A 15,452-nucleotide genomic window follows, 5' to 3' on the forward strand; every position below is an offset into this window, starting at 1 on the left:
CTTATAGCGCTATAGATGAGCGAGTTATTTTATACCCGCTGAAAAGCATAATACATACATAAAATCCTCTTATTTCAGATACTTTACATTAAATTACATTTTTATTTCTGTCATTTCATTATTTCTAGTGTGCCCTTTTTCTTCTTCAAATCCCACCATTTGTGTCTTAATGTCCACTAATTGCGATGTGACACCTGCATCTTCTTAAATCTGTTCTATCCACCTTCTAAATACTCTTTTGCGTTTATTGTACTTTGGGCATCAGTTTCTTACGTTCTTGATCCAATTTTATGTTCCTGTACCAAAATATTTGATACACAAGATGTTCCAACATCATCAACCACGATAGCGATGAAGATTAATTTTTTTCTCATAAGTTAATTAATGATAAGTTCAAAATAGCGATTATTCTTATTAAACTAATGATGAAAAAATCCTTTTTATTTCCTTTAAAAATTACCTCAATCCATCACATAACATATGACTTGTGCCATGCCATCATAACTTGCGTGATGCGCAGCGAATTTTATTCTTTTCGAAATGTTGCACCAACTTTTTTTCAATATAATTTTAATGAGTAAATAGGGCTTGTCAAGTACTATAACATATTTTTCCGTGATTGTGTCACCAAAAACACTAAAAAAATTAAAGATCAAATATTTATTTATTAATTATCGATGCTCGTAATTAATTTAATATTCTCAAAAAAATACTGGATATACTCTTTAACATCTCCTCGTCAAAGAGATAAATTCAACCTGGATTTATCTCTTTAGCTCAATTATTATTTAAGATATGGCTGTTTGACGGATAATCAATCATGTATACAACCATATCGCTAGATTAAAGTGGAGTACGGCAGAAAAAATCATATAAACTTATGATTTTGCATATTTGCATACGCACATCGAGTTGATGCTATAACATGAATTTGAATAGAAGATGTCATTGGGGGCCAATTCACTATACTTATCCCCTTTAGTATTATAGCACCTGAAAATAAACAGTAATCTTAAATAAATCCAATAAAACACATACGCATAGGAAAATAATGTATTTCTTTTAAATTTTTAAACAAATTAACGAAAATTAAAACTATTTACATTTATTAGAATTTTAATAGAAATAACGCCAGATAGTAGGCGGCTCTCATATTATATTCGTACAAGTATTATGTTACTGAAAATCCCCTTTGTCGATTCTCAAGTTGATATACAGAACTTGAATATTTGTGCATCAAGAACAAGGAATTTTGTGCCCTCGGCATACTTGCTTTGCGAAAGGTTGGTCTGTTGACACAAATTGAATTTTTATAGAAATGGTCACGTGACCATGAGCTAACGTCATTTTCATAAACATCGAGGACTACTATAATTGCCTCACGAACATATACCTGATGCTTAAACCAACTTGACTACTATTTATATACAAGACGTAGTTTTTCTATTTTTATTAAAATCAAAAATTCCTATACCTATGTTAACTGGTGATCGTAGAAAATTAGGAGATACAATGAGATCAATAAAAATAAATTTACTGAATCAGCTCATCCAGTGACTTTAATTTAACTGAAATTAAATTCCACTGACATTAATTAAAATAATTGAGTACCAACAATTACTTTATATTAATTATGAGTTTTTTTTTATTTCTAAAGCATATAAAAATAGAAACAACTACCTTATCACTATATAATAATCACAATAATTTTTGTACCAAATATAGGTAAAATGTAGTTTCGAAGCTTACACAAGCAAACATTATCCCACTTTCAGATCTTCAGTAAATAGTGGTTCTGCTGAGTAATTAAATTATGAAATATTTGTATGAAAAATTGTAAACCTCACGCAAAATCCAAAATGTATCACTAATAAAAAATCTAACTTCAACAAACAAAAGACAAAGATAAGAAAAATATAAAAGTATTAAATACTTTCAGTCTTTAGATTCCTTGTCTTACTATTTTTTTTTTAAATTTGGAACACAATATCCTAAAATTATTCGGTAAGTTTTTTCATATAATTTTAAAATTTGTGTAAAATATAAACACGACCACCACTAGGTATTTAATAAATTCAGTTTAATTCTTACAAGTTTGTTCGCGCTTAAAGTTCTTTTACTGATAATTTAAGCTTCGACGAAAACCATACAGCCCAATAGTAGAAATAAAAAATGAGAATGAAAAACAAATAATCAACTTTCTTGCAGGCATCAGTTAAAATAGTCCCACAAAAAAACCCCATCTTGAACGCTGTACTGAACAAAATTCAAAAGACAGAAATTTGGTTTTTTTCGTGGTGATCAAAAATCATTGAACAATACTAGGCTTGACACAACAAAATTTTGCGTTAATTTTCTTTGAACAGAATAATAAAAAATACAATTTATTTTATTTCAATTGGCAACGGATGTCGTAAGAACTGTTCCAATGTTGGCCCGTTTCTGCCTAAAGGATCCTTGGGAAACATTATCATGTCATCGACCCACGTGAACTGTAAGAGTCTATTCTCTATGATATATCGCCATCTTGGATTTTCTGACAGTAGGTCTCTATAATTGTCTGTGGAGACAATAACGCCGTCAAATTCTGCGGCACATTGCACTATGTATCTGTAATATTTTTAAAATAATGGTTAAAATAAATAAATAATACGAGTACATTATCTGTTGTCCACTATCGTTTTTATTAAATGTTTAGTTTAAGTAATTGAAAATGTACTGTGGTGTGGTTCTTTAGGCTCTCAGTGACGTTTAGGTTTCAACAATTAATGAAAAAATAATATTTTTATAAATGTGTAGAGAGCGACGCTAGCAGCTATCACAATTACATATTTTATTTTCAAATAGCAGCCTGAACCGAGGACCGGTCACGATGATTTCCTTCACCGTTCGAGCGACTGTCAGATGCACAGAGAGACCATATGTGCATGGTTTATAGCCGGGGATCGAACCAACGACCTTAGATGTGCGAGTTGCAAAAAAATAGTCAAGAAAGCCCGGGACACGAAAGCAGCTGAACCGAATGTAATTATTTTTATTTTATTGTATGCTAATAACAGAAAAGGTATAACAATTAACATTTCGGAAAGGTAAAAGAAATCGTATTAAAATGTTAACAAAAATATCGTTTTGAAATCTCATAATATGTAGAAGTCTGAGATATCTACAATATATTCTCATATTCTACAATATATTTCTCGCTCATATTCTTCAGCTTCTATATTCAATTCTTTTCAATCCCAAAACCCCTTCTTATCTCAAAAATAATTTCAAATTCTTAGGTCCTTCTAACTATACGCTACGCTCTTCTAATAGATGTCTATTGGAAATTCCATCCCACAGCTCTTCCTTCTTAGGCAATTCATTTTGGATTTCCGCCATTAGGCTGTGGAATAAGCTGCCTGAGTCTATACGATTGGCTTCCTCCCTATCGTCTTTTAAAACCCTTCTATACAAATATTTCCTAACCTTATCCTATCCTGATCAATCGTGACCTGTGTAATTCTTGAATCTTCTGTTCGTTTTGTAAATTCTCTATTTTCTTGAATTTGTAAGATTAGTTTTAGTTAGTTATTATAATATATATAGTTACTAATAGATTAAGGATCTATATTTTAATATAAATTTATTTTGTTTTTTATATAACTTCTGCACTTCTTGCACCCATCATTTTTCTTTATTTATTTCTATTCTTACTAGGGTTGCCTGGAAGAGATCGCTTGTTAGCGATAAGGCCGCCCGTTGCATCCCTTGTAATTTATATATACTGTGTTATTTGTATTTCTTTAGCAACGAAGTGTAAATAATTAAATAAATAAATAAAAATATATTGACAAAATACAGAATAGACAATTTATTGAGAATGATAACATGAGATGAGACTGCAGGGCATTATTAGATCTGTTTAGTGGGAAAACAGACCTTCTTTAATATTAAAAACAATAAAAAAATTATGTCTGCCGTTCTTACCTATCATCATATGACGTGATCATCCGTCCCTGTATTTCCCGAGAAGGCGTATACACCACATAACCCTGTCTCTCCATCTGATCCAATAATCTACCATCTGTACTTTTGCCATACTTACATCTAGAATAAAGGATTGTTTAATTACTTTAAATAACTCCTTGCCAATTGATCATACTGATCGGCACAGACAAAACAGTGTAATTTAAATTGTCTACCAAAGAAAAATGTTTACAATAATTGTTTAGAATTTAGAATTGAAAGTTTGATTTATCTTTGTCGTAAATCTTAATTATATTAATACATATAATCCTTTGATTTTTAACAGTACTTGAGGCATTCACCAAACAAATCATCATCAGTCATCACAGATCATACTTTAATGACTAATATGTCTACTTAAAAATGGATAATGTAAGGCATAATAGGTTTTTATAATAATAAAAAATTTACCTAAACTGTGGCACAAATGACTTAACAATATGTCCCCGTCTTATAAAGTATTCAATACAAATTTTAAGTCCTTGTACAGAAAACACTCTACCCTTGGTGTGTCTGAAAAATTTAAGATTTTAATGAGTCACCTAGATTGAATTTTTTTTAAAAAGCACAAGAAATATCAAATTAAATACCGAACTTAAACCCAATAAATCAGTATTGAGACTTTGGCTTAATTAAGTTAATAATTAATGTTTGTGTCTTAATCCAACAAATTAATAACTAAATCAAACTAAGTTAAAAATATTTGGCTATGAAAAATTAACATTGCCAATTATTTGTAAGTAGCATTGAAGCAACTCCAAATTAGCTGAAAGGTTGTAATTTGACAGGCATGTTTGATTGAAAGAGTATTCAGGACATGAATATCATAAAAAAATTCTTGATTTACACTAAGTAAATATATGGAGATAAATGCCATACATATCGTGAGCTGAGCTGAGCAAAATTTGTGTGTGTAGAGTGAATATGTTAGGGAATTCAAACTGTCAGCAATTAATTAAACTATTAGTTTTAATCAACAACAGTTTGTTGTTTAAAACTGATAGTATCCTGCAGAGTAAAACCTAGAATGTACATAGACAGACAACCATAATATTTATTACAATCAAAACACACATATAACCACACAAAATTACAATAATCAAAGAAAAATAAAATGAGAGATATCAAAAACAATAAAGTGTGGCTATAATTGGCTCAGCATTATACTTAGGAGCAGAATGTTCCAGAGCACTGGTCATTCTGCCAGAGACCACAGTAACTGGGTTGCACTGCAGGTCACAAAAAAAGAAAGAAAATTAATGTATATAAAAAAAAAGAAAAAACGTTACCATTTATATTATTTCAATCACAATTAATTGTTAAGTCACTATTATATCAATTTTTATTATTTTTCTTCATTGTAATTTAAGAATAACATATGTGATGCTAAATTAAAACAAGTATTATTGTTTATTAATATAACTACCAATGTAAGGGTGTTCCATGTATATGCAAGGGTTTGCTAATAAAATTAAAACACACTCAAATTCAAAACAATACTTACTGCAAAGCAACATTACTTCCATCTATAACAATCATACGCAGACCTGTTTTATTTTTTATATCTTTTCTAGGATTATAAATATTACTGCCAATACTGTTTCTGGATGGAGCCTGACGAAGTATTACTTCTTTTATGAAAGCATCTTTTGCTGATTGAATTGAGTGATTAATTCCATTCTGAAATTTAAAACAGAACCTAGTCTGTGGTACGTATGCCTATGCAAGGCATGTACCTACCATAGGTTTGACTTGAAATTTGGAAATGATATACACATTTTGTCTACTATTAAGAAATTAATGGTTGAATGGAAATATGCAACATATAAGTATAGATTTTAATATTAATTTTGCTATTAACTAAGCCTATTTGAGCTATTACCACATATTTATTTAAACAACATCACTAATGTAATTTTAACGAAGCACTAATATTAAACTAAAAATTATAGATGTAATCTAAATAAAATAAATCTACATAGCTCCTTGATCCTTTTGACCCTAAACCACTAGTGGTATAATTCATGTTGAGGAGGTAGCCACCTCATCATGGAGAAAAGGCCTCTGTTAAGACTCAACTAAAATTTTAAGTTATTATGTTTTGAAATAGCTGACAATATTGCTTTAATGCCTCTTTTCTAAATTAGGTCAATACACATAACTAAACCTATCATGTGTTACAAATAGGTTCCAAAGTATATATATATATATATATATAAGTAAATAAAAACAAGCTTAAGCTTTGTCTATTTAATGTTTCTAGAATGTCTTGTTTTAAACATACCCTGAAACTATGTAAACTCTTTGGTCCATCACAGCCACTAAAGATTTTCTGAGCAATGATCTCTAACAGTTTTCCTCTAGCAGAAGAATCCATCTTCCCAATGCCATCAACAAATTTCTTCATGTGATTATTTTTTCTTTTTCTGGATATTACATTCACCACAGTCACCTCTGAGTCTCCACTCATAGATATATTTGAGTCTATAGACTTTGAATCATCTACTAAATCAATAATTGTAGGTTGAGTAGCATCTAAAGTGCTATTTTCTGTTAAGTCTATAGTTATATAGGACTCGTCATTTATTTGTTTAGTTAAATTTAAAACATCTGAATGAAAGCTTGATCTATTTTCATTCTGGTTAGCTATATTATTTTTTGGTGTAGAGCATTGTAATGGGCATGTGTTTAAGTCTGATCGAGGTATTTGAGCTTTACTAGGAGTTTTATTAACAGTGTCAGTTTTGGCTGGATTGTTTATATCTTCTTTTGGTACATCAACACAATTAACAATTTCTATAACTGTATTAATACTTCCATGTGAAGAATTGGTTTCATTGTTAACTGTACTGCCACTTCCCTGTGATGAATTTGTGTCTTGTCTTAAATTATCAAAAAGCTTCTTTATCTTTTTGTTTGTCTTTCTTTTATTTCTCTTCTTTTTCTTTTGTATTATTTTAGATGCAGTTTCTATATTTCGTTTATTACAACTCATTTTCTGAAATTTTTAAAGATCATTTTAAATTCTGTGTTAACAATGGTTACTTTAAAAGACTTTCCCTCCCTTTTTTGTGACTACTAGTAAGGAAGTATCCTTTAAAAGATTTCATTTGATAATTTTCAAAAACATCTATAAATTTATAAAAGGCATTCACGTTATATGAATGACACGAACAAATCAAAAATATAATTGAACCGGAATCGTATGGGAATAAAAATACTTAAAAGTTTGAACGTAGCCTAATTGTAATGATAATATCATTGAATCCAAGACATGTATAAAGAAGAAAACAAAGATATAGTTATCACAACTAACTCACGCTTGCAATGGAAACCTCAGACATTTTTCCCATTACCTTGTACAAAATTAAATAGCAAGGTTGAATAACATGTAATATGGAAATGTACACTAATAAAATTCAAAGTAGACAATGGAAAATGTACAATTATCAAAAAATAAATTAAATTTGTAATCAAGATTTCTTTATAAACACTGAAAAGTTTAAATATTCAACATAACACTTTGACATAATCACAAACACAGATATCAGACACATGGGGTAATTGTCATAGTAAACCCACAGACAAGGCGAATCATGAACTATTGTGAGTCTTTGTAATGTTTGTTTTATGATAATAAATAAATACCTTGTCGTCAAATACAATTAGACTTAATATCGAATACTAAGCTTAGTGAGTACACCCCTGAAAAAATTAAGTTTAATCTGTTATGGTATGGCGTTTGTATTAATGGGGCCTTAAGACAATAAATATTGCAAAATCTTTGATTGTGGTCAAAATTGACAAATATTTATAGAAGAATAAAACCCTAAATAAGTGAGAGAAAACTTTTATTTATAATATATTCCATTCTCAGGTAACAGCCGTACCGTACCAGACAAAAACTACATCTTTTTTTTCAAATTATTTATTACCAACAACAATGGTAAAGATACCAAAAATTTCACAGAATAACAAAAGTCATATACATTAATAATTAAATTATTGTGGTGACATGTAAATTTTCACTATAACTACTTCTATTGGATCTGTAATTAAGTACTTACATTATAATCAGTAAACAATCAAGCCGCCTCGTCTTTTAGTCAGTCTAACATTGATTTTTGTTTAACAACACAAAGTCTTAAATACTAATTGCTTATGTCTAATTAAGTACAATTGGAATGAAACCTATAAAATAATATTATGCACTTGTAATTAAGTATTAATAAATTTTAGCCTCATTATAAATGCTTGAGATAAAAAATATATGTCTAGTCCAAAAATAAAATACTACATACATCAAATATTTTTTACAGAAGTTCTGTTTGTTATTCAATCATATTTACGTTTACGTTCTATACGTGTATTAGAAGATTAAAGAATTAGAATTAATTTGTTTTTAGAAGGAAAAACTTGCGTTTCTCGTTACTCTTTTTCTGCCTGTTCATTAAACGCTCTCTGAAATCTCAAGATTTTATCATCGTATAAGTCTTTGATGCCTTAAACTACAGAAATACGCATTTTAACCTGAGATTCCACAAATAAGCCATTGTTGCACTATAACCCGTTTCGTCCTATTTACAAGTGTGTATTTCGACAGTTTTGACACAAATATTACAATCAACACGGCAGCACCAGTGAAATTTACAATCGCATCGCTCTTTTATAACGGCCCTTTTTGTATTGTAGCCCCGGCCACAACACATTATTGCACATCCATCTATGCCTGGTGACGTTCTGTTGCAATTTCGGCCGGTAGTGCCGAAGGAACCCTGAAACAATTTTTTAGCCCTTTCACAGAACAAGTTGCTTATAACCCTCAAGCCTAAATTCGTCATTTATAGAAGTTCAAGTTTTTAGTATTATATTATATCATAATTGACCGTTCTTTATTGCACTGTATTCTGATCAAACAATTCTTAAAAATCGAAAACTCGGTGCCGCGACTCGACTCAATCTCTAAATTTAAAAAAAATATTACTTTGAAACATGTTTTGTTATATTGCGCAACAAAGTCTTAATTAAAAACGTATATTAAAATTATAATTTCATACCAATGTCTCATTCTTAACACAATAATTAGGTGATTCCTCCAAGTAGACAAGGTCCTGCGGCGTGGGCAGACTATAATTAGGATTTCCCACGCGTAGCTTGCCGCGTCTTGATACTTTCACCTCCGTTGCTCCTTCGTATTTCTCATGCAGATAGTCACCTAAGCATCAACATTTATACGATTTTATTAGATGGTAATAAAAATAAATAAATTAATTAATTATGGTACGTCTAACATTATTATAAACATCGCACACTCAATATTTAAGTAAACGATACTCTACAAACTACACCGTACTTAAAATACAGTTTAATTATAATCGATGTATTTAGACTAGCATTTACACCACATCTACCTTTCAAGCGGCCAGATTTAATTTTTTTTTTAAAGAATGTCTTAATCATCTCACTTTGTGGAATATACATTTGTACCATATTATTGCAATGAATAAATTATTATTATTATTATAGATCACGGTTTGTTTAAATAAGTCTAATTGAAAGTGTTACTAATACTATATTTACCCTAAACATGAGAATAGCCTTAATAGAATTTGCTATAGGCCCCGCGGTGGCTTAATCCGGCTCTGTCGATAGACCATTAAATATTTCATTACGTTTTTATTTAAGTAACTAATTTTAGTTTATTTAAATAAGCGTTCACTTGCACGTTTTTCCGCCATTTATAAATGCCACAAACAATCCTATAAGTTACCTAGCACAGTGCAAACCTAACGTTGGACCATTTGGCTAATTCGGTACCAAACGAGCCGCCATTACCGCCACAATAGAAGAGAGTAATGAAGCGCCTGTGAATTTATGTAGTCTTGGTAGCTTGGATAGTGAAATCGATTTGATATCGGTGGATTTTCTTTGGAGTCGATAAATTTGTTACTGAGTGAGTTGGCTAGTTAGTTAGTGAACGGTTGAAGTTCGAAATTGTAACATTACTTTAATGACTAATTTTAAAATAATTTAATAATAATAATTTTATTTTCTCCCATAAAACATTTAGGGTCTGTTTCACAATGTATGGATAGAGTACCAAATAGCTATGCAACACATAAATTATTCGGAAGATAAAAGTTCCGAATAAGAAACATTGCGTTTCATGACGAATAGCGCTATCTGACAGTCGTGAAACGCAACAATAGTGTTTATCCTATCAATTAGTTATAAATAGCTTATTTGGAACTGAAAATTGTGAAAAAGACCCTTACAAAAATAATTAAGATAACTGTCTAAATTTTATTTTAAACTTGTAGAGAGACTTATAAAATGTGCCATTAAATCATTAATTATTTAAACGACTGACGGCTCTTAAATATTTAAACGGTTTTTTTATAAAAGAATAAAGTAAACTTGACGGAGTTTCTGGACTCTTTGTTTCTGACTTCAGGAGAGTTCCAAACTTAGGCGTTAATGGTACAATCGTATAGACAAAATAAGTAGAGTTACAAAAAATAAATCATGATAACTTACCAATTTCCCTGAATGTAGCTAATTGCTGCCAGCACGTGATGAGGCTACAAGACCCCGAAACACCGTGACATTTACACGTGACACGAGATTTCTTGATAACAGCCTATAACACAACACTCAAAGTCAAACTTAAACTGAAAACAACTTTTATAACAAACAAGTACACATAGATAAAAAAAGTTAAATCAATTCTAAATTTACATTTGCTACAACAGCGTAGAGCAGGCAAGAAAGTCACCGCCACTCTTTTTAATCACTAAGTTTTGAGTCGTACAAATCGTTTGGAATGGAGAAAATCAATCCACCCAACGGAATAGGATCATTTAAATATTCGTCATATTTATAAAAAGCTTTATTGACTAATTTACGTTTCACGAGACCTTTTAATTTATTTGTTGATAATTTTCTAATTTCGCTTGGGAGTTTGTTGTAAAAACGAATACAATTTCCATATAAGCAGTGGTTTATCTTCTGCGGCCTAAGTCCTGCGCTTAAATTGGTTCTGTTGAGTGGTGAAATTAACATTTGTTTTAAAATCGTTAAATTGAAGGTGAAATTATCGTTTGTTTTAAAATCGTTAAATTGAAGGTGAAATTATCGTTTGTTTTAAATTTTACTGAGTGCAGTACATGGTAATATAACAAGGCTTCAAGAATATATTGACCGGATAGTGTTTTTTCATTCCTTAAACTTATTCCGTACCGACTTCCTCGGAGAAACACAACAAAAACCCTAAACAGCCCCCTTCTGCAGCACAATCATAGATTGAACCTCTGCAGCATCACCCCATAGTAGAATACCGCCCGACATAACGCTGTGAAAGTAGCTATGATACACAACTGTAGCCGTGTCCTTATAAGTAAACTGATAGATTTTCTTTACTATATAATATGCTGCAGAGCTCAGCCTATTTGAAAGATAGTCTCTACATAGACTAGATTTCTATCTAGTCTATGTAAAGTCCCCACTGTGTAGTTTACTATCTATTGTTATGCCTAGTAATTCAGTTTTGTCAAGAAAAATTAGTATACTACCCTTAACTTTCAGGTAACCAATATCTCGGTTTACGCTAGGAGTTGTAAATCCAGTACATTTTGTTTTATTTTCATTAAGTAGTAAGTTAGTTACATTAAATTAGTTAACTACATGAGAGAATATTGTTTACGTCGTCAAATAATATGATTTTTATATTTACTTTAAAAAGAAGTGGTGTCATCAACAAACAATACCATCTCTCAGACTCCGTTGACAAAATATGAGAGGTCGTTTATTTAAATCAGAAATAAGTAAGGCCCGAGAGTCGAGCCGTAGGGGGCGCTGATTGACACCTGCGAACCCGGAGATGTGACACGGTTTACGAACGGATAAGAAAAAAGGGAAGATACACGTAAGCGAAAAATTATAAATTACTTTAATATTTTTTATATAGGATATTGAAGTTACTAATTACATACTCAATACTGAGTTAACAGTTGACTAGCAATAAGTCCCTAACAAAGAACACGGACAAACTAACGGGGAATATCTACAAAATATTGCTGAATAGACTTACAAGTATCATAGAAATCTAGTTTTAAATAACTACATAATTTTAGTGCTAAATATGCAGATTCCTGCTACGTATTAATATCATCCTTTGAAATAACTAAGTACGTTTGACAGTAATCTTAAATGTCGACGCTAAAGCCAAATGAATGTTCTAACATTATGAATTTTGCAGTTTGAGTTGAAAACAAATCGGATTGATCTCCTTATTTATGTTCGAGGTTCTTTAATAAGAAACTGTGTTTACAAAATCGATTTCAAATATATTCTAGTTCTTTAAAGGTAAATATCATTATAAAACTTAGAATAATCATGACTGAAAAATCAAAATCATTTATTCATGTAGGTAGCATAATTAAACATACACTTTTGAACGTCATAAAAGAGATATACATTGAATTATAACTGATTAATATCTAACTACACTATATTGACTAATGAAAACAGTTATAAGACCGAGATACAAGGAGTAGTGACCATTTATCTTATCTGTGCTCCACGTGTGAAATGTCACTCGAAAAATTAACATACCCGTCTGCCAGCTTCGTTATTGTGCCTGTTCATTAACTGACGTCCCTGTTCCCGGCTGCCTCTTTTCACTTTCCCCTCCCTCTCGCGGACATCTACAAAGCTTTCTGTGAACCTGGTACAATCATTATTTTAATTAGCAATTTTTTTCAGTAATGAGCCTTCATTTGCGTGAGTATGGGTCCAATTTATCTGCCGTACTAGAAAATGAGAATCGATATTTTTATTTAAATTTTATAATATTGATACTGGATATATTTTTCGCATTCATTTGTTCAGTGAGATTTTAGAGGAGTTCTTTTCTCGACCTGTTCTACACTTTTTATACTTCAAAATATTATAAGTTTTAAATCCAAAACTTAAATTAATTATGTTTCTTAGAAAATAACAGTCGTAGAAACATATACGTAATGTTACCCACCATATGTATATATATACTTGTCGATGCCGTTGTTGAGGAGTTGTATTTATTGTTGTATTTAAAGAGACTATCATATTTTTTATAGAACAGAGGGTAAACGGGCAGGAGGCTCATCTGATGTTAAATGATGCAGCCGCCCATGGACAAAACGAAAATATACGAAGGTTTCCAAAACTTTATGCCTTTGTTGACCCTGGTACCCGAAAACTTTTACATCGACTTTGCAACAGAGAGAGATAAAATACAGGGGGAACAAGCCACGCCCATTCACTCCCTACGCCGTAGCAGTGCGTCACGTTAAAACAGAGGGCCGGTTTTTTCGTAGCACAATAAACACTTTTGTTTTAATAATAACTATCGTTAATTTATAATACATGTTTTAGCTAATATAATTAGTCACTAAGTAAATATTTACTAGGCTTAAATTATCTAGTAAAAATATATTACTATGCGTGCCACACATGGGGTAAAAAATACTCCTAATATATCATGAAAGCCTGGTAAAGGAGACGGTTCTAAGCTCGCTTTAAAGGTTTAAGCGGGTTAATCCGAGCTTTCCGTTACTCACTCGCTTTATTTTCAATATGAAGGATTTTTAGTGATGATGTATGTATACGTATACCGTTAACGCAAAAAAAATGTTTGTAAATCCGTCACACCTGTATAACTTACTAGGAAATTTGCGTTTAAGTAAGAAAAAAAACTAGGTACTGTACTGGGCTGTCATACTGTAAGCATCGTAATTGTGTAGCTCCGTATTATTGAGTGCTAAAAAATAATTTCGTACACTGTTCTTGAGACTGCGACGTCACAAAACACAAATTGAAGTGTCGTCCGTGTAGTGGAACTACCGATTTCACACAATATCACGTAAGTTCTTGAATTTCAACAAAAGTATCTCCAAAAAGTGATAATTAGAGGTTAGAAATCCACCAATCATATTGAGCATAGACAAAAGATCAATGACATTGACACTTGTCACAGTAACAGCTAACTAGTGTTGCCAGAGCAAGTAAATAAAAACTACCACTAATTACGTTCCATAACACGCAGATTTAGTTTACAAGAATGGAGGATCAGTTTCAACTATTGTTTGATAAAATGAAGAATGAAATCTTGAACCAAACAATAGAATTGAAAGATTCGATAACAAATAATATAATGGAGAGATTAGACGAAAAACTTCAACCTATTATAACAGAAAATAGAAACTTAAAAATAAAAGTAGAAAATCTCGAAAAGGAAGTAGAAAGTTTAAAAAGAGGAAAGAAGCAAAACAATTTGATAATGTTTGGAGTAAATGAAGGCGAAAGGTCTACACAAGAATTAATACAAAATACAATACATATTTTCAAAACTGACCTTGACATACAATTACAAGAACATGAGATAAACAAAATATATCGTCTAGGAAAGGGAAAGTCTTCTGGAAAACCAAGACCAATTCTGATTTCCTTTACGAGCGAATGGAAGAAGAATGAAGTTATGGGAAAGAAGAAAAACTTCAAAAATGTATATGTTACAGAAGACTACACAAAGGAAGTAATAGAGAAAAGGAAAACGTTGCAGGCGCAGCTAAAAGAGGAGAGAGAAAAGGGAAATATCGCGTACCTGAAATTTGACAAACTAGTAGTAAAAGGAAAAAATACTAACATAAATAAGGAAAAGCGCAAAAGAGAAACATCATCATCCCCACAAAACAATGCTCAACCAAGGAAACAACAAACTCTAATGCCGCCGATTAACAATAGACCAAATGCTTTCGACGTAATGAGGATTAGAGCTAATTCTCTTTCGTCTCTTCCCGCTAAGACAACAACTAACAAAGAATAACAATTAACTGTCGGTAAACGGAAAAATAAACAGCTCAACATGAACCAACATAAAATAACAAAACAAAATACTTCCCCAAGCCGACTGGTCATCGTGGGGAAAAATGACCACGACCCTCTAAAGGAAAAAAATAACGCTTACTATATGGGTGCCAAACATGGGCATTGACAGAAGAACAAGCAAGGAAAATAAAAGTTTGTCAGAATGGAATGGAGAGAAGCACAATAGGAATTAAAAGAAAAGACCGAGTTAAACTAAAATGTATCAAAAACAAAACAAAATTTAAGAATGCATACACAACATACAGGTGCTTAAAGTGGAGGTGGGCTGGGCATATGATAAGAGAGAAGAAGGAGAAATGGACGAGAATAATAACTGAATGGCAACCACGAGATAGTAAAAGAAACAGAGGCAGACAGACTAGAAGATGGGAGGACGACATCAAAAAAGTGGCGGGCCCAATATGGACGCGCATAGCGAAAAATAGAACAGAGTGGAAATCTTTAGAGGAGGCCTATGTCGAAAGACAAGCTGAAATGTAGAAACGACCGTTTACCGATACCTGATTTATGAAAAGAAA

General features: G+C 31.4%; 3 protein-coding genes across 4 annotated transcripts in view; 1 reads left to right on the forward strand and 2 right to left on the reverse strand.

The window, feature by feature from the left end:
- Positions 1 to 1,039: 1,039 nt before the first annotated feature.
- LOC110993487 lies at positions 1,040 to 7,506 on the reverse strand. Of its 2 annotated transcripts, none has more exons than XM_022259778.2 (6): positions 7,329 to 7,506; positions 6,293 to 7,006; positions 5,513 to 5,688; positions 4,420 to 4,521; positions 3,970 to 4,089; positions 1,040 to 2,610 (listed from the first exon to the last, which is right to left on the reverse strand). In XM_022259778.2, the coding sequence occupies exons 1-6, from the start codon at positions 7,359 to 7,361 to the stop codon at positions 2,385 to 2,387; spliced, it is 1,371 nt and encodes a 456-aa protein (XP_022115470.2). In that variant the 5' UTR covers positions 7,362 to 7,506; the 3' UTR covers positions 1,040 to 2,384. The 2 variants fall into 2 exon arrangements, with proteins under 2 accessions (XP_022115470.2, XP_022115483.2); XM_022259791.2 differs by having other exon boundaries at positions 7,325 to 7,506.
- Positions 7,507 to 7,926: 420 nt separating this feature from the next.
- The window catches only part of LOC110993384 (protein Wnt-5b-like), a 39,790-nt gene continuing 32,264 nt past the window's right edge, over positions 7,927 to 15,452 (reverse strand). Inside the window, exons 5-8 of the mRNA XM_022259639.2 lie at positions 12,622 to 12,733; positions 10,546 to 10,648; positions 9,066 to 9,223; positions 7,927 to 8,783 (exon numbers count right to left, since the gene is read on the reverse strand). Coding sequence (XP_022115331.2) covers positions 8,586 to 8,783; positions 9,066 to 9,223; positions 10,546 to 10,648; positions 12,622 to 12,733 — 571 coding nt within the window. The 3' untranslated portion in view covers positions 7,927 to 8,585. The remainder of the gene's footprint in view (positions 8,784 to 9,065; positions 9,224 to 10,545; positions 10,649 to 12,621; positions 12,734 to 15,452) is intronic.
- LOC110998301 lies at positions 13,761 to 15,003 on the forward strand. Its single transcript, XM_022266857.2, has one exon. It carries the CDS (start codon positions 14,108 to 14,110, stop codon positions 14,870 to 14,872), a length of 765 nt encoding a protein of 254 aa, XP_022122549.1. The 5' UTR covers positions 13,761 to 14,107; the 3' UTR covers positions 14,873 to 15,003.

The sequence above is a fragment of the Pieris rapae genome, chromosome 7 (genome assembly GCF_905147795.1).
Source record: "Pieris rapae chromosome 7, ilPieRapa1.1, whole genome shotgun sequence".
Classification (NCBI taxonomy): Eukaryota; Metazoa; Arthropoda; class Insecta; order Lepidoptera; family Pieridae; genus Pieris; species Pieris rapae.